Below are 24,860 nucleotides of genomic sequence, written 5' to 3'. Positions count from 1 at the left end.
CCATTTCATTTTTTATATTATGGAATCATTGAAATGTGCGGCAGGAAGGGACCTTGAGAGCTCCTCTATTCCAGTCCCCTGTGCTGTGGCAGGACCAAGTAAACCTAGACCCTCCCTGACTGGTGTTTGTCCCACCTGGTCTTAAAAATCTCCAGTGATGGGGATTCCACAACCTCGCTTAGAAGCTGTTCCAGAGCTTAACTACCCTTACAGTTCGATCATTTTTCCTAATATTTATCCGAAATCTCCCTGGCTCCCGATTACCCCATTGCTTCTTGTCCTACCACTGTTATATTATATTAATTATATTATATTTATATTATTTGAAATGAAAAGTTGTGTCAAAATGTACAATATACATTTTTAAATAGTCAACGTCAGAATGAAATATTTTGCTATTATCAAAACGCAGCTTTTTGACTAGACTTGGTTTTTTTTTTCAAAAATTTCATTTCATGGGAAATTTGGAAATTTCGGGATCTCATTCTGATTCGGAACCAAAATAAATTTTGAGAGGCGGCATTTCCCGCCATATGGAAACCCTGAGTTCCAACCAGCCCTGCTAAATTCATCACCGCCACAAGCAGACCAGACTTTCTGACCTATCCCACAGATCCTTCTCCCTTTCCTGTATGGTCCTGGAAAACCACACCCTCGTGTGAACGTGTCTGAGCTAACAGACCCAACTCTCACAAATGCATCAACCTTGGTGTGGCCACGTCACCAGAGGGAGCCAAAGCGCCATATCCTGTAGTGTGTGTTGCACACGCCCCCTAGTGGAGGAAGCTCGTCCTAAACTCCAGTCCAATTTCCCTTGTGCTGCCAACAACCCAGCCAGAGACATCTCATGACAATCACATTTGGGTGTTGTAAATGAAGCCTGAACACTGGGCGGCCTCAGTTTATAACGCGGGTTTGAGGATAATTACATCCTTGTAATGTATTTTATTAATTTATTTATTTATATTTAATAGAATCATTATTAGTATTTATTTGTACTTTTGGAGGGCCTAGGCGTTCCAGGCATGGGCCAGCACCCCAGTGCGCCAGGCACTGTACATTCTTACTGTTTATTATTTGTAGTGTGGTCATCTGCGAGGATGGCGACCTTGCGTTTCTGTGCCGTGAATGAAGCCAGAGCGTCACCACCTGGCAAGTGGAGGAATGCGCCAAAGGGGCTGATCAAAGGAATCCCTCCGCCAAACGGTGCTCGGAGTGGGGAACCATACAGGGCTTAACAACATAGAGGACAGACATGTGGCAGATATCATAGGCCAGGGCAGGCACCCCCCCAACCCAGGCCGGGGCCCCGCCCATGTTGCGCCCCGAAGGCCCTCCGTCCCTCTCTACCTGAAGCCAGTGGCGCTCCAGCTGGAGAGGCCCCCCAACTTGCTCTGGCCCAGGGCCCTATGAAACCTTAATCCGTCTCTGGCCTTCACAACATATATTAAGATTATGCATACATCTCTATATACAACCCGCACGTCCTGACTCTCACTGGAGTCTCACCAATTTTTATACGATACTTTACAAGACATTGGTTGGCTAAATATTTTGCCAGTATCGGGTTGGATGCACCCTTCGCCACTTGGCAGAATGGGGCTCTTAGAATCACATCTATGTAAATACTCTCAAACTTAACGTAACTTTAGTCTGGGAATTTCCTAGAGCTGTGTGCTGCACCATTCATTAAGCAGGTTATATGAGTGTATGGAGATACGTGAAGCAAACAAAAACAATTAGCAATTGAATACCATTCACCTATTCCTCCTCTGTTTTTCTTGGTAGATTTTTTCAATCCAGAGCGAGATTCACGCACTGTGCGAGACCCAGAACCAAGGGAGAGAGATTTTTTCAATCCAGAACACCATACAGAGCTGGAGGAAGAAGATGGTTTCAGTCCAAAGCAGGAACCGGAGACTCAGCGAGACCCTGAGCCAGAGAAGAAAGATGGTTTCAGTCCAGAGCCCGATCCACAGCTGGAGGAGGAAGACGGTTCAAATCCAGAGAAGGAATCAGACATTGAGCCAGACCTGGAGACAGGTGGTTCAGATTTGGAGCAGGAATCAGAGACTCAGCGAGATCAAGAGCCCGGGGAGGAAGATGGTTCAAATCCAGAGCAAGAATTAGAGACGGAACCAGACCCTGAGCCAGAAGGTTCAAATTCAGAGCAGGAATCGGATACTCAGTGAGACCTAGACCCTGACGGAAAAAAACCATCTCTCAAAAGATGTGTCCTCATAGGTGATTCATTCTATATCCGTAGAGTCCACTTTTGACTGCCATGGGCTGCCCTTAGAGTTTCAACTGCTTAAAACCATTAATTCGCTCCAAGAGCCCACCGATGGAGAAGAGCAATTCCCTTGCTCTTGCCAGGACTGCATTGTGAACTAGAAGGGGGATCACTTTCTAGCGCTGTGCGTGATCAGAGCAGCACCACGATTTTGTCATCCATCGGTACATGGTGCCTGAGAACGTCCCTCGGGAAACTGCAGATGGGCTGGTCGAGATTTCCTGGTATTTCCCTGCTGGGAGGGAGAATTCAAATGCACCCCTGTGAACCACGAATCCCACCCAGTGCGAATGGTCAGGAATTTCAGGGCGCCGGAAGGACCGGTGGGAGGCCACAACTGTTTCTCTAGCTGTGGCTCTTGCAAGTGGCATCCAAGCCTTTGTCACCTCGCTATCAGACCCGGTCGGACACGGCACAGAATTCTGCAGCTAAGCAGGATGTCATTTCACGAGCCAAACCTGTGCTCTCTGACCCATAATGGCTGCCAGTTGGTTCCCAGATTGACTTCAAGATCTTGGTTAAACTGTCAGCTGGTGTAAGACCTACCAATTAATAGCTGTTTCTCTCCCTGTGATATCTGCTGCCATATCCACCCTCTGCCTAGGTCCCTTCTCACCCAGAGCTGGGAAGCTCAGATGCATTCTGCAGTGGTTCCCTCACTTGTCCAACGGTGGTGAATCTTTCCTCTCCAGGGCCTCATTCTTATCTCTTCTTCTGGCTGCTTCCTTATATTTTACCATCACTCCCTAGATGCAGCCCCCTTGCACGTTCTTCACTGGATGTCACCAACTGTCATGTGGCCCAAATACCCATTTTATTACCCCATCTGAAGCCCTTCACCATCCGACCCACCCAAAAGAATTGGGTGACACTGGCCAATTTCCCCATCTCCCTCTTCAACCCATTATTCTCAGCCTGTAATAAATACAGTGAATAACTCCAGCCCTATTGACCCCACCCCTCGCACACACACTGATGGAGGTGAGGTTGTGTCTTCAAACCAGTTCGATAATTTGCACTCACTGCTCCTATGAAGGGGTCGAGGACGAGCTCCAGAACTGCTCAATGCACAGTGGCAGTCAAAAAGGTTAACCATGTGTCAGGGACTATTAAGAAAGAGAGAGAAAAATAAGACAGAAAAATATCGTCATGCCACTACACAAATCCATGGGTTCAGAAAAGAGCAACCAAGATGATCAAGGGCATGGAACAGCTTCCATATGAGAAGAGACTAAAAAGATCAGAGCTGTTCAGCTTACAAAAAGAGACAACTAAAGGGGGATATGATGGAGGTCGATAAAATAAGGAACAGTGTGGGAAAAGGGAACAGAGAAAGTACCCTTTCCCACAACACAAGAACCTAGGGTCACCCGAGGAAATTAACAGGCAGCAGGTTTAATACAAACAAGAGCTAGTATTTTTCCCACGCAACACACAATAAACCAGTGGAACTCATTGTCACAGGATGTTGTGATGGCCAAAAGTATAACTTGAGTTATTTAAAAAAACAACTGGATAAGTTCATGGAGGATAGGTCCATCAATGGCTATTAGCCAAAATGGTCAGGGACACAATCCCATGCTTGGAGCCACCCTAAACCTGTGACTGCAAGAAGCCAGGAGTGGAAGACAGAGCTGGATCACTCCATAATTGCCTTGTTCTGTACTCTCCATGAAGCTCTGTTACTGGCCACTGTCAGAGACAGGATACTGGGCTAGATGGACCTTTGGTCTGACCCACTAAGACAGCTCTTATGTTTCGTATGTAATCTCCCTCCTCTGATGGGTACAAACCTTCTTCTGATCTCCTGCCTCAGTTTATTCCTGGCCAGTTTATCCCCATTTGTTCTTGGGCCGACATGGTCCTTTAGCTTCATTAGCTCTTTTCCCTCCTTGGTGTTTGGCCCCCTACGTATGGGATTTCCAGGGCACTATGTTGGGAGAAGACAATTTCATCACATTTCTCTATTGTCAGAAGAGCTGGGGTGGAAAGCCAATAAGGCTGAATGGATCTAACTGAAACAATGGCACAGCCATCAGAGGGGCATTATCTTAGGGCTTGTGTACATGGGGGAAATAATTCAGATTAAGGTAGGGTGTGAATTTAAAAGCAGAATAGCTATTCCTTATTACCTCCATGTGTGGATACACTTAATCTGGAATAAGGTACCCTTCTTCCAGAATAAGCGTACTCCCACATGGAGTGAATCCGGAACAGTTAATCAGGAATAACTCCATGTGTAGACAAGCCGTAAATCTACATGGAGAGCGACTGAGGAATAGCTATTGAGGTTAATGTTCCCATATAGAGAAGCACTGAGATGCTTTCCTTATCTGGAGTTAACTGGGAGCAGGCTTCTGGGCTTGCTAAAACAATGTAAATGGGTCTGCTCCTGTAACTGAAAAGTGAAGCTTACCCAATTTAGCTTGTAGTGAAGCAGAAGGTGGTTTGCCAGGAGTAGATTTTTATTGGCAAATGTTGATAAACGTTGGTTTCACCGTACACACACGAACCAATGCAAAAATATTTCCATCAGTAATAATAGAAATTTACAGAAAACTAAGAAAGATGCTACCTGAGAATGTGTGAGGGTTCGATTTAAGGCTATTAACTGTGTGCACTTTGACTTATGCAGTGTTGGTGTAGCCACATCGGTCCCAGGATATTTGAGAAACAAGGTGAGTAAGGTAATATCTTTCATTGGACCAACTTCCGTTGGGAGCGGGAGAGAAGCTTTTGAGCTACAAAGAGCTCTTCTTCAGGTCTGGGAAAGGTACTCCGAGTGTAACAGCTAAACACAAGATCGAACAGATAATTTAGCATAAGTAGTTAGCACGTATTCTAAGGGACCATTCAAGGTGAAGTGGCCCATTAATACCCAGTGATACACCTGAGATATAGTGATGATATTTTCATCTTCTGAACGGACAACTTCAACTCCCTCATCGATTTCCACCACAACTTCAACAACCACCGCCCGTCCATTAAACTCGTTCTAGAACAGTCCCACATTAGCATCAACTTCCTGGATGCCACAATCAGCTTCAACAATGGAACCTGACAGACAACCATATATAAGAAACCCACGGATCACCACACCTGCCTTCATAGATCTAGTAACCACCCCAAATGCACCAAGACATCTGTTATCAACAGCCAGGCACTCAGATGCTCTGAGGAGAAAGTCCGTTATGTACACCTTAACACACTCAAAACCACCTTCACCAAACAAGGATGCTCCACCAGAGAAGTAGATCGCATCATGGAACGGGCCACCCAAATACCCCGAGAGAACCAGCTTCAATGCAGAAATAAAACCCTCTCCGACTACATGCCTCTAGTTGTTACCTACCAACCACACTGGAATCCATACAGGGTAACCAACAACTACAACCCATTCCCAATGGGGACCCCATCCTGAAATAAAGCTTTCCTGAACCCCCTCTTCTGGCCCTCAAACAACCCCTCCAAGCTCATCATCAGAAGCAAGCTCCCCACAGATGAGGACACACCAACTCAAAGTGGCACCAGACCCTGCCAGAACAAGAGATGCAACACCTGCAGACATTTCTCCACTGCTAAAATGATCAACACCCTCCACAAGACACCTTTCAAGATCCATGGGTCCTACCCATGCCTATCACAACATGTGGTGTACCTCATCCAGTGCACTAAATGCTCCAATGAGAACAGTTGGGTGAAACCAGACAATCACTATACTCTCAGAGGAACTCACAAGGGAAAATGGTAAAACACAAGAACATCCTGTCACCTGTGGGTGAACACATGTCACAAAGCAATCACTCTCTATCTGACCTATCAGTCCCCATCCTCAAAGGAAACCTGCACCACACTTTCAAAAGAGGAGCCTGGGAGCTTAAATTCATAACTTTGCTCGATACAAAATCATGGACTGAACAGAGGCACTGGATTTGTGGCTTATTCCAACAATCTGTAACCTGCTAACCCTGTTTTTCTGTCCATTGACTAAAGGAGTGTGAACAGACTGTTCCACCTTGAATGGTCCCTGAGGCTGAGAGTATGAGCTAACTATTGACATTGTACTATCTGTTTGATCTTCTATTTAGCAGTGACTCAGAGTACCTTTCCCACACCTGCAGAAGAGCTCTGTGTAGCCAGAGAGCTTGGTTCCCTCACCACCAGAAACTGGTCCAATAAATACCTCATCCGCCTTGTCTCGCTCACGTACTTTGACTTGGGATATTGCCAGTTTGTGTTTGAACGGTTGTACAGCTTGAACTTTTGGAATCTCAACCTCCACTGTCATTCAATTATTGTCTGACTCTCCACAATGTTGCACAACTGTGAAAATTTAAATTGATAAAAAAAAATTAAAAATGCTTAAAAACAAACATCTGGATGATCTGTTGAAATTATTAAAAAAATTCATCCAAGCCTCATCATAAGACTGGAAGATGCCAGACACACCTGTTGGTTGGTTGGTTATTTCGAAACCATTTTTTCCTCAACTGTTTTGTTCCATTGGCTAATAAACCTATTTGTTTCCAGAAGGCTGTTTGATCCCTGGATGGCATTGACCACAGGCTCCCAAAGGGAAGAGATGCAGGGTCCAGGTGGCTCTGCCCAGTAATAAGCAGCTGGCATAGACGGGATGTTGTTCCCATATCATCGATATAAGAGAAGGGAAATGCAAAATTACACCCAGAGCTGCGTGGGGGCAGGAGACCTGACCCGTGACGGTGTGAACTCAGAGAGAGTAGAAAGGGGACGGAGGTATAAGCACATAACTGGGATGGATGGACACACACAAACAGTGTACTTCCAGCTGCTACAAGAAGAGTGGGAGGGAGACAGAAAAAAAAACACTCCTGGGGGACCCTCCCCTGATATAATATCTGACGGGGGGATAGGAACAACTCCCCCCCCGCATCTCCCGCTGTTTGGATATTCCAGCAGGAGAGAATAGGCCCCGGTCCCAAAAGATGTCATGTGAACAGAGGAGAACCTCAACTTTCGTTTCTTGTTTAATAGAGAAAGTTTCTTGCCTTCACTGGTGGCAGAGAAAGGGCAAATTTCTCACCGGATCATTTCCTTTCCGTTACACCCTCAAGCAACCAGAAGAGCTCCTTCCCACAGAGAGGCCGAGAGCAGAGCTGCACGGCAAGGTCACTGTGCGTCATCCCGCACTTTTTTCCCCATGCCCCCCATCAGCATCCACACTCACATGTTGAACTCCACTGCCATTCCCGCAACGCCCTGTATCCGTGTCCTCCGGCTTTTCACACGTCATGGATTCCAAGGCCAGGAAGGATCTTTGGGATCATCTCGTCTGATCCTCCCACTTCCCCCCCTATAACACAGGCTAGAGAACTGCCCCAAAATAATTCCTAGAGCAGAGCTTTTAGCAAAACATCCAACCTTCCCCCGCCCATTTCCCGGAACCCAATATGAGAGACAGACGCAAGGAGCTCCATCTATTTAGCTTAACAAAGAGAAGGGTAAAGGGGGGTGACTTGATCCCAGTCTATAAGTACCTACAAGGGGAACAAATATTTGATCACGGGCTTTTCAAGCTATCAGACAAATCTAACAATGTCCAATGGCTGGAGGTTGAAGCTAGACAAATTCAGACTGGAAACCCGGGGCAAATTTTTAACATTGAGAGGAATTAACCACTGGAATGACTTCCCAAGGGTCGTGGTGGATTCTCCATTACTGGCGATTTTAAAATCAAGCTGGGATGTCTTCCTGAAAGATCTGCTCTACTTCAAACAGGAGTTAATTCACGGAAGGTGCACAGCTTGTGTCTGACTAGATGATCACAACGATGCAAGGAACCGCAGCTCTGCCCTGCTCCCTCCGGCACAGAGTCACACGGCCTCGCCGCCTTTCAGAATCGGCACTTTTAATCGGTATCACAGCGAGATACACGTCCAGGGTCTGGTTCCCCCGGCCACCCCCGAGGAGGGGAGTCAAACCCACATCCTGCCCCACCCCCACCCCCCTGAAATAAACGAGAAAGCGGGAAAACAAAAACCAGGGCTAGAATTGGCATCCGCCATGTGCCGTGGGTGGGTGGGGAATCCAGCATCCAGGCGCAACCATAAAATTCTTCCCCTGTCCAAAGTGTGAAGGGGTGGAGCTGTTGAGACAGGTGGGGGAGCGATTCTGGGGCCATGCGCAGCAATAAAAGTCTTCCCCCCCCGCACTCCAACGCCGTCCTTCAATTTGGTTTCTTGAGAAGAAGGGAATGAAACAAGGGTGAGAAAACAAGTGTGCAAGGTGCTGGCAGTGTGGAGTTACCAAGGGAGGTACATGCGCCGGGAAGCGTCCGTTGCCTTCAAAACCTGTTTGGGGTTGGTCGACCCAGGCCCCGCCCCACCGAATAAAGAATCCATTAGGGTGCTCCCAGGGGCGGGACTGGAATAACCAGCAGGAGGCGACGTCCCGTCCGTAAGCTCAAAGTCCCGCCCCCTTGTGGAGATGCAGGGAACCCAGGAGGCCAGGGCCGTGGGATCAGGGCCGTGGGTATCCAAGCACAGAGTGACGGGAAGCAAAGCCAACGTCCATGCGGAGGGGGCCACGGCCCAGGGAGAGGGGGGCGTCTCTAGATGCGGAAACTCTCCTCCTTGCCGTCAATGTGTTTCAGACGGAGGTACACGTCGGTGCCGATGCCCTGCAGGGACTGGATGCGCAGCGATCCCCCCAGGTACTCGGCATAGGCACGGGAGGTCGGCAGCCCGAAGCCGAACCTGTGGCAGAGACAGACAGATGGTGGGGGGTGAGGGGGGAGGCGGGGTAATCACATGGGAGTTATAGACTGAGACTGTCAGGTCTTTGGTCCACCGTAATACACCTAATATATAACGTACAGCACCTAGCACAACGGAGTCCTGGGCCATGACTGGGCTCCAAGGCGCTACAATAATACGCCTAATAATGTATGGCACCTAGCACAACAGGGTTCTGGGCTATGTCTGGGTTCCTAGGAGCGACTGTAATACACCTAATAACGTACAGCACCTACGACAACGGGGTTCTGGGCCATGTCTGGGCGCCTAGGCGCGACCGTAATATGCCTAATAACATACAGCACCTAGCACAATGGGGTTCTGGGCTATGACTGAGCGCCTAGGCGCTACCGTAAAACACCTAATAACGTACAGCACCTAGCACAATGGGGTTCTGGGCTATGACTGAGCGCCTAGGCACTACCGTAAAACACCTAATAACGTACAGCACCTAGCACAACGGGATTCTGGGCTATGACTGAGCACCTAGGCACTACTGTAAAACACCTAATAACGTACAGCACCTAGCACAATAGGGTTCTGGGCTATGACCGAGCTCCTCGGCGCGACCATAACCACAGCTAATAAATAAGAGTACACACCACCACAGGTGCCGACCCTGTGTGTGCTCAGGGGCTCAAGAACTCAGGAGGAAAAAAACAGGGGGGGTGCTCAGCACCCACCACTCGCAGCTGTTTGGCCGGGCTGCCGCTCAGCTGTTTGGTAGCTGGCTGGAGGCACTTGGGGGAGGGCAGAGAGCAGCGGATGGTCAGGGAACCTCGGGGAAGGGGTGGAGCGGGGGGAAGAAAGGGGTAGAGGGGGGGCGGGGCCTGGGGGCTGAGCACCCACCGGGAAGAATAAAAGTCAGCACCCGTGCATGCAACATATTGTAAATGGCCAACATGGAGATGCTGTGGTGTGTCCTGGCCCGGGAAGCAGGACGCCTGGGTTGTGAAGGAGGGGAGCACGGTCTAGTGGGTTAAAGCACGGGGGGGGGCTGGGTCTCAGGACTCCTGGGTTCTAGCCACCCGCTCCGAATCTCCGTCCTGTTTAACCACTTCTGGGAGCAGAGACACCTGTCTGTGGCACCCACGGCAGTGGGGCAGAGCTGCCGGGGAATCGTTCGACGACTCGTCTTTTCGTCAGAACACACGGGATGAACAAATTGGAACCGGACAAAACGTTTCGTCGTTTTCCCAAACGACAGCGTTCCAATTTTCCCGTCTGAAACCCCTTCGACCTTTGAGCTCATCAGACCGATCAGCTGGCGAAAACGGGTTGAAATCACAGAACGGTCGGGCAGGAAAGGACCTCGAGAGGCCATCAAGTCCGGCCGCTGTGCTGAGGCCAGGACCGAGTAAACCTAGACCCGCCCTGACAGGTGTTTGTCCCACCTGTTCTTAAAAACCTCCAGTGAACATCCCCAGTGCTCCCAACCGGGGGTGAACTAGCCTTAACGTTAGAAAGTTTTTCCTAAGATCTAAACGAAACGTTTCAATGGACCCAAATCGGGGGTGGGGGGAATCGGCTTTTCAATCCGCGGACATTGTCAAGATTTTGATTCGCGGACGGTGAATCTCGTCAAACTCTCGGCAATACTGGCAGGCTGGGGAAAGCCTGTTCCGGCCCGGCTGGGCGGATCCCGGCTGAGGACCCGTCCAGGACGCCCCGTGGGCGGAGGACGCCGGGAATGCTACCGCTCAGCTGGCGTCGCGGCGGCTCGAAGCGCCGGACTCACCCGTGCATCGGGCCCGACTGGCCGCTGTTGACCATGTCCACCATGTTCCCAAAGAGGGTGTTCATGCGGGGGTCTTGGGCGCTGGACTCCGCCGTGGTGAAGTGATAATCCGTCACCTTCTCCAGGTGCTCGTGGGGGATCCCGCCACCCCGGTCCGAAATCCTATCGGGGACGGGGAACAGGGTCCACTCAGTACCGGGCAGCCGACACGCCACGGCTCACCCCACTTCCACCCATCTCGCTGGTCCCCGCCCGGGGCAGGATCGTCTATTCCCCAATGGAGACGCCCCATCTGGGCCCACCCGATTCCCAGCCAACATCTCCCCTTTCTTAATTTCAGCCCCTGCCTCAGCCACCCTGGAGGGACCCCCGCTGACGTCACTGGGGGGCGGGGTCGCAGCCGGCACATGGTACCTGATGATCAGGTCAATGTCGTTGTTGGCGATGGTGATGACAATGTCCGGCACATTGTACGGCGTGTCCAGGTGAGACTCCATGGTGGCCCTGGGGAAGGGGGAGAGTGAAAAATGTTGCCTAAAATCAGGCCCCACCCCGCCTATCCACCCAGTGTCCCCTAGCGGGGAAAGGCCCCGTGTCCATTCCCCGCCCCCATGAGCCAGCCAGTCCCCTGCCCTGGGGCTGGATCAGAACTGGCGCCCCTGAGAGGGGAAAGGCCCCGTGTCCATTCCCCGCCCCCATGAGCCAGCCAGTCCCCTGCCCTAGGGCTGGATCAGAACTGGCGCCCCTGAGAGGGGAAAGGCCCAGTGTCCATTCCCCGCCCCCATGAGCCAGCCAGTCCCCTGCCCTGGGGCTGGATCAGAACTGGCGCCCCTGAGAGGGGAAAGGCCCCGTGTCCATTCCCCGCCCCCATGAGCCAGCCAGTCCCCTGCCCTGGGGCTGGATCAGAACTGGCACCCCTGAGAGGGGAAAGGCCCCATGTCCCATTACCCGCCCCGCTGAGCCAGCCCCTTTGCCATGCACTGGGTGGACGGCGGAGCTCACCTCATGGCGTTCTTGAGCAGCTCCGGCAGGATGTAGTCGAGGGGCATGGGGATGAAGGGGAAGCGAGCAGCCACATGCCCATTGATCCGCACCCGCGGGGCGTTCCCGTACTTGTGCTCACACAGACGCCTACGCCCAGGGAAAGGGGGGAGGAACAAACCATTAGCCAGGCTGGGTCGGTCACTCAACCTCCCCACCGCACCGGATCAAACCTGATTCCGACTCCCCCCGATCTAATCCACCAGATCCCACGCCCCTGCCAGAACTGGAGAGAGAACCCAGGAGTCCTGGCTCCCAGCCCCCGCTACTCTAACCACTAGACCCCACTCTTGTTTATATGGACAGATGTCCCCTTCCATTCAGGATGAATGAACATCCCCAGTGCCCCAGCCATGTCTCAGGGAGTTCCCTAGATACACACAGCAGCCAATCATCTACCCTTAAAAGATCTATTCATAAAACCGGGGTGATTTTTCCTTGCCGAGCTCCAGACACATCTCAGCCGGTTAGTGGTTAAACAAGAACAGCAGGATCTCTGCAAGCCACCGACTGAACGGGGAGAAGGGAACCACCCCGTACGACTCCACCTGCAGATCCAGCGGAGCGGCACTTGGAGGAAGAAGACATTTCCTCCGCTCTCCCGCCACGCTACAGGTAAATCGGAGCAGGGCGAAATGTAAACGGTGTAACTCCAGGCTGCCTCCACCAGGTGGCGCCACAGACCGTCATTATTCCGTACCTTGCAAAATCCACCCACTTCTCAATGATTTTCTTTGGGGAGAGACGGGTGCAGATGATGCCCACGAAGTCCGGCTGCCGATCAGACAGAGAGCACCAGTCAGGCAGGGCTTTAACCCGTGCCCCATGCCCTGCCCCCCCGAGCCAGCCAGTCCCCTTGCCCTGGGACTGGAGAGGAGCCAGCACCCCCTAGAGGCAAAAGGCTCCATGTCCATTACCTGCCCCCCGAACCAGCCAATCCCACGCCCTGGGACCAGATGAGAGCCAGCGTCTCCCAAAGGGGAAAGGCCCCATGTCCATTTCCCGCCGCTCTGAGCCAGCCAGTCCCACGCCCTGGGACCGGAGCAGTGCCAGCGCCCCCTAAGAGGGAAGGCTCCAGACCCAAGCAGGGTGGTTCCATAATATATTATGAATTTCCAGGGGGCCGACTCTAATCCGTTGGGGGCAGCCAGCTATTTCGCGTGTGTTGCCCATTCTAGGGCGGCAGGGAGCCAAGGGGAATGGGTGAGCAGAGGCCGGGCCGTACCTTTTCCTCGTGCAGCGCCAGGTGATGGATCGCCAGCATCCGGATCCCCAGCCGGGAGGTGAGCATCTTGTCTAGGAAATGGCGGATGACCTTCTCGTCCTGACACGGGAGGAGAACGGCAGCGAAGGGGTTAACAGACAACAGCTTAACAAAGACGCAGAGAGGACTCAGGGGACCTGGCCTGCTGTGTGATGTTGGACAAGTCATGTCCCCGCTTCGTGCCTCAGTGTCCCTATCTATAAAATGGGTATAAAATTACCGGCCTCCTTTGTAAAACGCTTTGAGATCTACGGATGGAGAACGCGAGTTAAGTACAAGGAATCAGGACTGTGCTGACACCGAGGCGACACAAAGAACCAAAGCCAAATACTTCCGTATGGCTTGGACAGACAGGGTTATTTATGAGTAATAACCAGAGACAATAAATGGATAAAAATTTTAAAAAGCTTCGAAATAAACATCGATATTCTCCATGGAAGCCGCAAACAAATAAAATGGAATTCCGCCAAGCCTAGACATCGACAAGTGGCTTAAAATATTGAAAGATTATTCAAAAATAATCATAAATGCAATCAGCATAATGGGATTTAAGGAGCTAATACAATGCAAGAGAAAATCAACAAGAATCAATAAAAGATTAGTAAAAGATGAATACTGATGATTGGAAATGAGTGTAATGGGGGGGGGGGGAATACTGAAATAAGGATAATAAATCCAAAACAACAATAAATACAACAAGCATAAGGGGAATTAATAATTGATAATAAAATCTGTATTTACCAGTTAGTAAAATATTAAATTACCAACACAGAACATGATGATTTAGACATAAGTAGGTAGAATATTGACAAAAATCCGGAAATGATGATAATTAGTCATCAATAATAATAGCAGACGTACAAGGTACTAGCAAAAATGATCATTCTAAATAATAATTAATAAGCATTAACTCAGCAGTGACAGTGCGGGTTATAATCATTCCAAGCGCTCACGTAATACTTTTCATCAGCAAATCTCACTTTACAAAGGATGGTATCCGTCTCATTTACAGATGGAGGGGACGTGACTTAACCAGGCTCACCCAGCAGAGCGCATAGCAGAGCTGGGAATGGAATCCAGGAGTCCTGGCTCCCAGCCTCCCCTGCTCTAACCCAATAGACCCCACTCCCCTCCCAGAGCCAAGGAGAGAACCCAGGAGTCCTGGCTCCCAGCCTCCCCGGCTCTAACCCACTAGACTCCACTCCCCTCTCAGAGTTTGGGATAGAACCCAGGAGTCCTGGCTCCCAGCCTCCCCGGCTCTAACCCACTAGACTCCACTCCCCTCTCAGAGTTTGGGATAGAACCCAGGAGTCCTGGCTCCCAGCCCCCCCTGCCTGAACCCTTCTCACAATCCCAGCCCCCCAATACCTGGATGTGTTTACGACACTCCCGCACCCCCTCGGCCAGCAGCGTCACCACGTCCTTATGATCATCCAGCAGCTGCCGGACCAGCTTGCAGTACTGGGCCTCTGACTCTTGGTCCTTGATCTGGGCGGGGGACAGGATGGAAGGGACATGAACCTGTGTGGAAGTCAGTGCCCTCTGGAAGGGAAAGGCCCCATGCCCCAGATCGGAGCCGGTGCCCCAGAGAGGGGTAAGGGCCATGTCCCAATTCCACCAAACCACCAGCATATGGTAAATTTATTGTGTCACCTTAGCCATATAGACCGAAGGCCAGAACAGCAAAGATCCCAAGAAAGAAAGAAAGAAAGATCCATCAATTCAGTTGAGATAGCTGGATGGTGCATACAGAGATGGATGGAGGGATGGATCCAGTCGAGATAGATGGCTGGTGTGTACCGATGGATGGATGGATCCAGTTGAGACAGACAGATAGCAGGTACGGGGTGGATGGATTCAGCCAAGATACATGGCTCACGTCTACAGGGGTGGATGGATGGATGGCTAGATCCAGTTGAGATAGATGGATGGGATGCACAGGGATGGATGGATGGAGGGATTGATGGATCCAGTTGAGCCCACCGGATGACATGTACAGGGAGGGATGGGTGGAGGGACTGATGGATGTATCCAGCTGAGACAGACAGATGGCATGTACAGATGGATGGATGGAGGGAGGGATTGACAGATGGATGGATCCAGTTGAGATACACGTACAGGGATGGATGGCGTCTGCAAGGGGGAATGGAGCAGTGTGGGATTGGGTGGATGGAGATGTGATAACCTAGGTTATCCTGACCCTCCCTGCAGATATTCTACCCTTCGCTCGATTGGCCCAGGCACCGGATCAGTCGGCGATGGGGGAAGGGAACGTATAACCTGTTCCCATATTTTAACTAGCGCTTTGGGTGCTGGGGGCCACCCGATAATCGACTACTCACCGTGGGGAATTCGCTCAGCATCTGGAAGGCTCGGATGTACAGCTCATGCTGAAGGACGGAAAAACGAATAAGCGTCAAGTGAGGCAGGGAAACACTGACTGGCAGCAGGGTTCACCTGATAGAGCACAGGACTCCTGGGTTCTCTCCCCAGCCCTGGGAGGGGAGTGGGGGCTAGTGGGTTAGAGCAGGGGGCGCTGGGAGCCAGGACTCCTGGGTTCTAACCTCAGCCCTGGGAGGGGAGTGGAGGCTAGTGGGTTAGAGCAGGGAGGGGGCTGGGAGCCAGGACTCCTGGGTTCTCTCCCCAGCCCTGGGAGGGGAGTGGAGGCTAGTGGGTTAGAGCAGGGCGGGCTGGGAGCCAGGACTCCTGGGTTCTATCCCCACCCACACTACAACCGCCAGATCCCCCCTGTGTCCCCTTCCCCCTCACGGTGTCCCTCAGCTGTGCCCCCGCTCGGGTACGTACCACGTGGAGGATGGTGGGGTTGCATCCGATGATGAAGGGGAGGCTGCGGAAGCCCTTGATGCGATGGGCGATGCGGACAGGCAGCTCGCGGTGAAGGTAGTGGGCACTTTTCTACAGGAGGAAGAACTCAGAGTGTTATTGACCGGGGTCAGGGGACAGTGGCCAGAGCAAGGGGGCTGGGAGCCAGGACTCCTGGGTTCTCTCCCCTGCTCTGGGAGGGGAGTGGGGTCTAGTGGTTAAAGCAAAAGGGGCTGGGAGCCAGGACTCCTGGTTTAATCAAACTAAAGAGGTAAGGTGCTGATCCTATGTCTGTGCCTAATTCTGTTCTTTCTCCCTTAATCCCGACCCCTGCAATCAACCAGTCCAAATTCTCCTTCACTTTCTGTCTTAAACTGTTTTGAAACTTCATGGCTGTTCCCCAGCTGCCCCCACCCCAGAGGTGGCTGCATCTCAGCGCTGGGTGAGCCATTCCTGTGCAGAGACTGGGATGAAGGTTGCTACAATCCCATCAGTTCATTTAACGGGGTAGGACGTAACACGCCGGGCGATCTGCCTGGAAACAGCTAGCACACCCTCAGGCCTGGGCAGACTGGAGAACTGTGCTGAGCAATGAAGCAACGAGTGTGTCAGTTCTCAGCTGCACACACAGTGGGAAGAGAACCCAGGAGTCCTGGCTCCCAGCCCCCCTGCTCTAATCCACTAGACCCCACTCCCCTCCCAGAGCTGAGGAGAGAACCCAGGAGTCCTGGCTCCCAGCCCCCTCTGCTCTAACCCACTAGACTCCCCTCCCCTCCCAGAGCTGGGGAGAGAACCCAGGAGTCCTAAGAGATCCCAGCCCACAGGCTGAATGAGGCACTGGCTGGGTGTGCCCTGGCATCTGTCCTGCTCAGGAGATGCTGGCACCCATCTGTTGGCATCTTTAGGGCTGCTTCCATCCCTCCCTCACAGGACCCAACCTGCAGCTTGCAGCTCCTCCCCACCAATTCTAGCAGAACTAGAGTCAGAGTGGCTGGGAGCCAGGACTCCTGGGTTCTATCCCTGGCTCTGGGAGGGGAGTAGGGTCTAATAGTTAGAGCAGGGGGCTGGGAGCTGGGACTCCTGCGTTCTATTATTAATTCCCTGCGTGACTGTGTGATCCTTCCCCCCGACCCTTACTCTGTGCCTCAGTTTCCCCTGCATGTATAACAGGGATAGCACTTCTTTCCCCTCTGGTAAAGTGGGGTTCAGTTGGAGCTCTCAGATGGGCCAGGTGGGGGCATGCTGTGGGGCTGTGCCGGTCCACAGCTTACCAGGAGGTGGCTGCCATCCTGCGACCGTCCCGAATACAGCATGGTGGTGGGCGTCAATCTCACAGACGGCTGGGAGAGAACATGAAGGAGGCAGATTAGTGAGGGGTCCAGAGCGCCCCCTGAGGGCAGAGGGGGGAACAGCAGGTGGAGCATGGCAATACAGCTGTAGGGCACAGCTGCACCCAGGTGGGGCATGGGGGGTGGGTCTGTGGGGTGCCCACAGGAACAGAAGAGAGAGAGGGAGGGAGTGTGAGATGGGGAAAGAATGGGACAGGAACGCCGAGAGAATGAAGGAGGAAGAAACAAAAAAGGAATGAGAGGGAAAGTGGATGAGGAAGAAAGGAAGGAGAAAGAGGAAGAGAAAAGAGTGAATGAGAAAAAAAAGAAAAACAAGAATGCACGAGGAAGAAATAAAGGGAGCACGAGTGAAGGAAAGAATGAATGAGACGGAAGAAAAAGGAGAGAAATAGGATTGAATGGGGGAGAAATGACAGGAAACAGAAAGGAGTGAATGAAGGAAAGAAAAAAGAGAAATGGAGAAAGAAGACTGAATGAGGAAGAAACAAAAAGGAGGGAAAAGATGGTGAAAGCAGCAGAGCAGAGGGAGAGAAAAGAACCAGACAGCAAGAACGGAGGAGGAAGGGGCTTGATTCCATTCCTCAGGAGACCCCCACACGGGGCTGGACCCCCCCCAAGCCAGGGGACCCCCACACGGGGCTGGACACCCCACCTCCCGAAGGGACCCCCACACGGGGCTGGACACCCCCCGAGCCAGGACATTACACACACACAGAACAGCCAAGTGTCAGGGTTGGGGTTCAGGAAGGGGCAGTTCGGGGAAGGAGGAATTGGAAACCCCGACGCAGCGAACACCACCAGGCTCTGACACAGTGGGGGGCCAGCAGGCTAGATGGGGCCGTGGGTCTGTTCCGGGGCAGCAGGGAGGGGGCAAGATCCCAGGCTAGATAGGCCCGGGGGTCTGATCCAGGTGGCAGGGAGGGGGCGGGATACCAGGTTAGATGGGCCCTTGGGCGAACCCCGGACTTGGTCGTGCCAAACACCTGCGCTGGCAGTCCCCACGGCTTTCGCTGCCAGGAGGCACATGGGAGCCCAGACCTGCTGCTGGGACCAACGCCCCAGATTCCCCAGTAATGAGCCAGCACCCGCCGCGGGGGGCAGAGCAGCTACAGCCGTCCGGACGCCTTCAATCTGCAGCGCCTGGAAGGGCCGGGTGGGTAACGGCTCCCGTCCCCCAGTCTGTTCCCTTGTGCGGCTGTTCCCCAGCTGCCCCACCCCAGAGGTGGCTGCATCTCAGCACCAAGCGCGCCGACCTCGTTCCTCAGGAACTGGGTCTCACAATTCAGCCCCGGCTTTTAACGGGCCGGGGCCCAGGATCCGGGCCTCCCCTGGCTGAGGTGTGGGCTCTTGAGAGAGGAAGAGCAGGAGTTGCCATGGATACCTAGGCAACCGAGAGGGTTGCCACGGCAATACCGCTACCTGCCCAGCAACGGGGAAGGGGCCTTCAAAGGATGCTAAATGGAAAAAGCAAACAGGAAATCAAAAGTAGCGAATGCAAGGCCGGGGGGAGGGGGGCTTCTGATCGGCCTCTTCAAGTCCGGGTCACAGCCGGCACCCCCTAGAGGAAACAGGCCCCATTCCCCACGCCCCTGAGCCAGCCAGTCCCTGCGTCTGGGGCCAGATTGGAGCTGGGGCCTCCTAGAGGGGAAAGGCCCCTTAATTTCTGTCTCCGGCCTATTTCTCTAAACCCAGATTAATACCGCCTGGACTGGCAATGCATCCCTTCTTCTGTGGCATGTGTGTGTGTGTTTTATTTGCCAGCAGCTTCGTACCTGGAGAGCGGCTGAAATTAATATTATTAAACTCCCCTCTAGTACAGGGGACAGGCGGTAATTCTTCAGCACGTGGCCTGGTTTCTCTTGAGTAAATATTTGGCTGCTTAACGCTGGCTCACGCTGCCAAGCTTCTGCTCCCCGCCCGCCCTCCCCTTCCTATTTAACACAATGGGACCGACTTACCCCACTGCACATCCATTGTAGCAGGGAATGAATCTGGGTGACTAGCTGCTGTGCAGCGTGGGGGAAAGGAGCCAAGAGAGGAACAGATGACTCTCACACAAGAAATGGGTCGCCCAGCGCGGAGATGCAGCCACCTCTGGGGTGGGGCAGTTGGGGCCCAGCCGTGCAGCAAGGCCATAGGGGGTCGGCTCAGCTGGCGCTGAGATGCGGCTGACTCTGGGGCGGGGCACAGCAGCCGGCTAAGACATGCAGGGCTTTGGGACAGGAAGTGAAAAGGAATCCTGTGTCCAATTGAAAGAGCAGAAGGGAATTTGGGAGAGTAGAGTGGAGTCCCCGGAGCTGGAATTTGGCCAGGATCCCAAGATGAATGAGCCCCACCCGGCTCTCTGCAGCACAGCGCCCCCTAGCGCCACACTGGGGCATTGAAGCCAGAGGAGAACACCCTCTCCCACACTCTCTGCAGCACAGCACCCCCTAGTGCCACCCACTGGGCTTGCCTCAGTTTCCCTCCTGACTGAGCCAACGCCCCTCACCTTCTCCGCTGCGATGTCAATGGCCGACTGGTTGTAGAAGGAGGTGACTGTCTTGGATCGCTCTCGGGCCAGCTCCACATGGTGGTTATTCATGACAGAAGTGGACCGGTACCGGAGGGCGGGGGACAGGAGCCAGTTCATGGAGGGGGCCCGGTTGCCCGTTCCCCCCAGCTCCACCCTCAGCAGAGCTTTCCACAGCATTTTCCTGCCTTCACAGACACCTGGAGATGAGAGAAAGGAAGGTTCAGAGCAAAGCTGGCACTGGGATGAGACTGCCTCTGGGGTGGGGCAATGGACGAACAACCAGACATAATACCACACAGGGATGGCTCGCCCGGCGCTGAGATGCACCACCTTTGGGGTGCGGCAGCTGGGGGGAATTGCTGCGCTCAATGGGGCGGTCTGGGCAGCAACCGTGGGCCCGATCGTGGTTAGCAACTCTTAGCTGCTTTCTTAATAGACGGCCTCCAGAAGTCACTTACCTCAGATGAACTTGGTTATTTTGTGGAGGTTTCCTTCCTTGCCAACAGCAGGGAGCACCGTTTCCATCTAAAAGAAAAGAGACACACAGTGGGCATTTCACATCGTCATGAAGAGATAATAATTTGCCCCCAGGACTCCTGGGTTCTATTCCCCTGCTCTGCTCCAGCTTCCTGGCGGCATCCCGGGCCAGTCGCTGCACCTCACTTTCCCCATCTGCACAACTTGGAGATTGATCCTGCCTTTGTCGGTCTGAATGGTAAATGCTGCGAGGCCGGGACTGCCTCTCCCAGGGGTCTGTGCTGTGCCAGGCATGATGGGGCCCCCATCTCAGACAGGCGAAGGGTCTATGCAGCATCCGGTGTGACGGGGACCTTGATCTCAGTTGGGGCGGGTGCGGGAGGGGTCTGTCCAGTGCCCAGCACGACAGGGACCTTGCTCAGGGTAATAACCTCTGGGTGTACTGAGAAATTCCAAAAGAGAGAATGTGTGGATTAAACAGGGTGAGTGACAGACAGAAGGGTGTTTACGGGATGAGAGAGTTGCCTGGGGATAGATCGATAGATGGATGAGAGGGTTGCCTGGGGATAGATCGATAGATGGATGAGAGGGTTGCCTGGGGATAGATCGATAGATGGATGAGAGGGTTGCCTGGGGATAGATGGATAGATAGATGGATGGATGAGAGGGGTGCCTGGGGATAGATGGATGGATGAGAGGGGTGCCTGGGGATAGATCGATGGATGAGAGGGGTGCCTGGGGATAGATCGATAGATAGATGGATGGATGAGAGGGGTGCCTGGGGATAGATGGATGGATGAGAGGGGTGCCTGGGGATAGATGGATGGATGAGAGGGGTGCCTGGGGATAGATCGATAGATGAGAGGGGTGTCTGGGGATAGACGGATAGATGGATGGATGAGAGGGGTGTGTGGGGATAGACAGATAGATGGATGGATGAGAGGGGTGTATGGGGATAGACAGATGGATGGATGGATGAGAGGGGTGTATGGGGATAGACAGATGGATGAGAGGGGTGTGTGGGGATAGATGGATAGATGGATGGATGAGAGGGGTGTGTGCGGATAGACAGATAGATGGATGGATGAGAGGGGTGTGTGGGGATAGATAGATGGATAGATGGATGAGAGGGGTGTATGGGGATGGATAGATGGATAGATGGATGAGAGGGGTGTATGGGGATAGATAGATAGATAGATAGATAGAGTGGATGGGGATGGGTAGATAGATGGATGAGGGGGGTGTATGGGGATAGGTAGATAGATTCATGGGGGTGGTGTATGGGAGAGAGAGAGAGATGAGAGGGGTATATGGGGATAGATAGATAGATAGATAGATATTAAAAACTAGAGAGAAAGCGCACTGTTTGGAGATGGACGGCTAGCTACAGACAGACAGATGAGAGAACAGATGCAGAGGGAGATAAATAAGGACACCGACAGAGAGATCAGAAAGTGACCGAGACACCTGTTGAAGAGCTGGAGGGGGTGGGGGGGAGCTGGACAGATCACTGAGGGCCTGGCTAGAGAGAGAGCAGATTAAAGAGAAACCAGGGTGACGTGTTTTGTCCTTGGCTTGCTGGATCTGCTCCCAGGGAACAGCCTAGGTGGACAGAGCGGGAAGGGGCGGGCACTGGGGGGGAAGAGTAGAAATGCAGACAGAGAGAGAGAGAGAGGGAGAAAGAGAGAACGAATCATTGACTGGACAGAAGAAGGCCAAGCACCGACCTGCGCCCGAGTGGAAGGAACCCCGGGAGCCCCGGTGCCCATGGAGTGGGTGTCTCTGCCCGGCCGCTGAGTGGGCAAATCAAACACCCAGCGTGGGGTCACACGCATCCCACCACCACCAGGTGCATAGCCCATTGGTCCCATCCATCCCCACCCCCATTAGCCAACACCAGCTGCCGCAGCCAACCAAGGAGCACCCTGCCTATCCGCCCAGAGAGGGGCCCACGGGACCACCCAGGGGCTGGATTTGCTGCACGAGCACCTGGACCGTGCCGCCGAGGGGGTGGGGAGGGCGTCAGAGAGCAGATGGATGAGTCAGACAGCCCAAGGACCTAGAGATGGCCAGACATCCTAGGCATGGACAGACACCCTAAGGGCAGGCAGACAGACATCCTACGGACAGGCAGACAGAAGGCCAGACATCCTGGAGTTGGACAGACAGATACCCTATGGACAGACAGATGGATAGGCACCCGATGCATAGGCAGACAGACAGCATCCTAGGGACCTAGGGACAGACAGACAGACATTAAGATGGACGTGCCAGGGAAGGATGACAGACAGACTGACATTCCAGGGATCTAAGGATGGACAGACGCATGGACAGAACCAGGATCCCCCAATGCTTCGCGCGAGGTCTTCGTTCCCAGTTCCCCCTCTCTCCAGCAGCCCCCCCAACATCAACCCCAGCCGAGCTACCCCCTCCCCCCCACTCTAGGACAACTCGAGCTGCTGCTGTGATACACACCCACTCCCCCCCAGTCAATCCCAGATCATGAGCAGCTGGGGGTGTCATAGGGGGAATCTTTCCTTCTGGGGCCTTGGTTCAAATCCCAGGAGCGGCCAGACAGTGGGGCCCCCGCCAAGCAGACGCTTGGCAAGATGAATACAGTGGGTCCAGGCGTCACCCCAAGGAGGGCCAGGGCTGGAGACCCCACACGTACCAAAGTGAGGAGAGCCTCATTGACACGGGGTTATTGGTGTGGGGACAGAACCCAGGAGCCCTGGCTCTCAGCCCCAACCCCACTCGACCCCACTCCCCTCTCAGAGCCGGGGATAGAACCCAGGAGTCCTGCCTCTCTGCCCCACCCCCCCAAACCTAAAAGACCCCACTCCCCTCTCGGAGCCGGGGAGAGAACGCAGGAGGCCTGGCGCCCCACCCTCTGTAATAGACTTGGATGGTTGGATTTACCTCAGGCCACTGGCATTTAGCCCTGGCATGAACCACGCACAGAGGAGAGGAACCAGAGAGAATCATACCAGGCCCCACCCCAATCGCTCTGTGCCACCCCGCCACCCACAGAAGAGCCATCTGCCACCAGACATCGAAGAGGAGAGAAAAAATATCCGGATTCCTGGGTTCTCTCCCCAGCTCTGGGAGGGGAGTGGGGTTTAGTGGGTTAGAGCAGGGCGGGGTCTGGGAGCCAGGACTCCTGGGTTCTATCCCCAGCTCTGGGACGGGAGCGGGGTCTGGTGGGTTAGAGCAGGGGGAGCTGGGAGCTAGGACTCCTGGGTTCTCTCCCCAGCTCTGGGAAGGGAGTGGGGTCTAGTGGGTTAGAGCAGGGGGGGCTGGGAGCCAGGACTCCTGGGTTCTATCCCCAGCTCTGGGAGGGGAGTGGGGTCTACTGGTTAGAGCAGGGGGGCTGGGAGCCAGGACTCCTGGGTTCTATCCCCAGCTCTGGGAGGGGAGTGGGTTCTCGTGGGTTAGAGCAGGGGGGGCTGGGAGCCAGGACTCCTGAGTTCTCTCCCCAGGTCTGGGAGGGGAGTGGGGTCTCGTGGGTTAGAGCAGGGGGGCTGGGAGCCAGGACTCCTGGGTTCTATCCCCAGCTCTGGGAGGGGAGTGGGGTCTACTGGTTAGAGCAGGGGGGCTGGGAGCCAGGACTCCTGGGTTCTATCCCCAGCTCTGGGAGGGGAGTGGGTTCTCGTGGGTTAGAGCAGGGGGGGCTGGGAGCCAGGACTCCTGAGTTCTCTCCCCAGGTCTGGGAGGGGAGTGGGGTCTCGTGGGTTAGAGCAGGGGGGCTGGGAGCCAGGACTCCTGGGTTCTATCCCCAGCTCTGGGACGGGAGTGGGGTCTCGTGGGTTAGAGCAGGGGGGGCTGGGAGCCAGGACTCCTGGGTTCTCTCCCCAGCTCTGGGAGGGGAGGGAGTAAAAAACTCTTATCTCCGGTCCAGCACGGTGCATTTCAGGTCTTGTCCCAAGGTGCCCGATATCAGGGGCAGGTGCATGCCAGGCCCCAAGGCCATCCATCGCCCCCGAGCCCGGGCTCTTTGCACCCCAGAAGGCAGGGCTGGGGGCGGCGGAGCCGGGACAGGACAGCAGGAGCCCAGCCCTGGCATGGGGGACGTACAGCCCCGGCGCCTGCCCCCCACCACGGCCAACTCACCGGCATCAAAGCATTGCAAGAGCATCCCGGGCACCCAGCTCCACCCCTCCAGACCCCACTCTGGGGATGGAACCCGGGCGTCCGGGCTCCCAGCCCTGCCCCCCTCTCTAAGCACTAGACCCTGCTCCCCTCCCAGAGCTGGGGATGGAACCCAGGAGTCCTGATCCCCCAGCCCCCCCGCTCCAGCCAGCCCCCGCTTCTCTAACCACTAGACCCCACTCCTCCCCCTCCCCGGGCCGGGGATGGAACCCAAGTGTCCGAGGCCGGACTCGAACCGGCGGATCAGAAACCCTAGGGCCCGTTTCCCATCCCCTTGCGCCGCATGGGGAAAGCAGGGAATGGTACAGCCCCAACCCCCCCATTCCACCGCCACAGTGGTACGTTCTAAAGGGGGCCCTTACCGCCAGGTGCGGGGCCTGCAAGGTTCCACTCTGGGGGACCGGAGTGAGCCAGCTGCCTGCGCCGCTGAAAGGGGGG

The 24,860-nt window shown here is 53.9% G+C and overlaps 2 protein-coding genes across 2 annotated transcripts in view; one reads left to right on the top strand and one right to left on the bottom strand.

Moving 5' to 3' along the window:
- The window catches only part of LOC141988500 (uncharacterized), an 18,269-nt gene extending 11,549 nt beyond the window's left edge, over positions 1-6,720 (top strand). The window contains exon 3 of the mRNA XM_074954297.1: positions 1,789-6,720. Within this exon, the coding sequence (XP_074810398.1) occupies positions 1,789-2,192 (404 nt within the window). The 3' untranslated portion in view covers positions 2,193-6,720. The remainder of the gene's footprint in view (positions 1-1,788) is intronic.
- Positions 2,774-24,860, bottom strand: BCKDK (branched chain keto acid dehydrogenase kinase). Its single transcript, XM_074954296.1, has 13 exons — positions 24,785-24,860; positions 20,255-20,321; positions 19,773-19,993; positions 17,204-17,272; positions 15,915-16,025; positions 15,452-15,499; positions 14,478-14,597; positions 13,071-13,169; positions 12,546-12,619; positions 11,807-11,935; positions 11,219-11,308; positions 10,805-10,966; positions 2,774-9,027 (listed from the first exon to the last, which is right to left on the bottom strand). The coding sequence occupies exons 3-13, from the start codon at positions 19,971-19,973 to the stop codon at positions 8,883-8,885; spliced, it is 1,248 nt and encodes a 415-aa protein (XP_074810397.1). The 5' UTR covers positions 19,974-19,993; positions 20,255-20,321; positions 24,785-24,860; the 3' UTR covers positions 2,774-8,882.

Source organism: Natator depressus, chromosome 6 (assembly GCF_965152275.1).
Source record: "Natator depressus isolate rNatDep1 chromosome 6, rNatDep2.hap1, whole genome shotgun sequence".
In the NCBI taxonomy this organism is placed as follows: domain Eukaryota; kingdom Metazoa; phylum Chordata; order Testudines; family Cheloniidae; genus Natator; species Natator depressus.
Note: the sequence above shows the minus strand (reverse complement) of the source record. Positions and strands in the feature narration are given on the sequence as shown.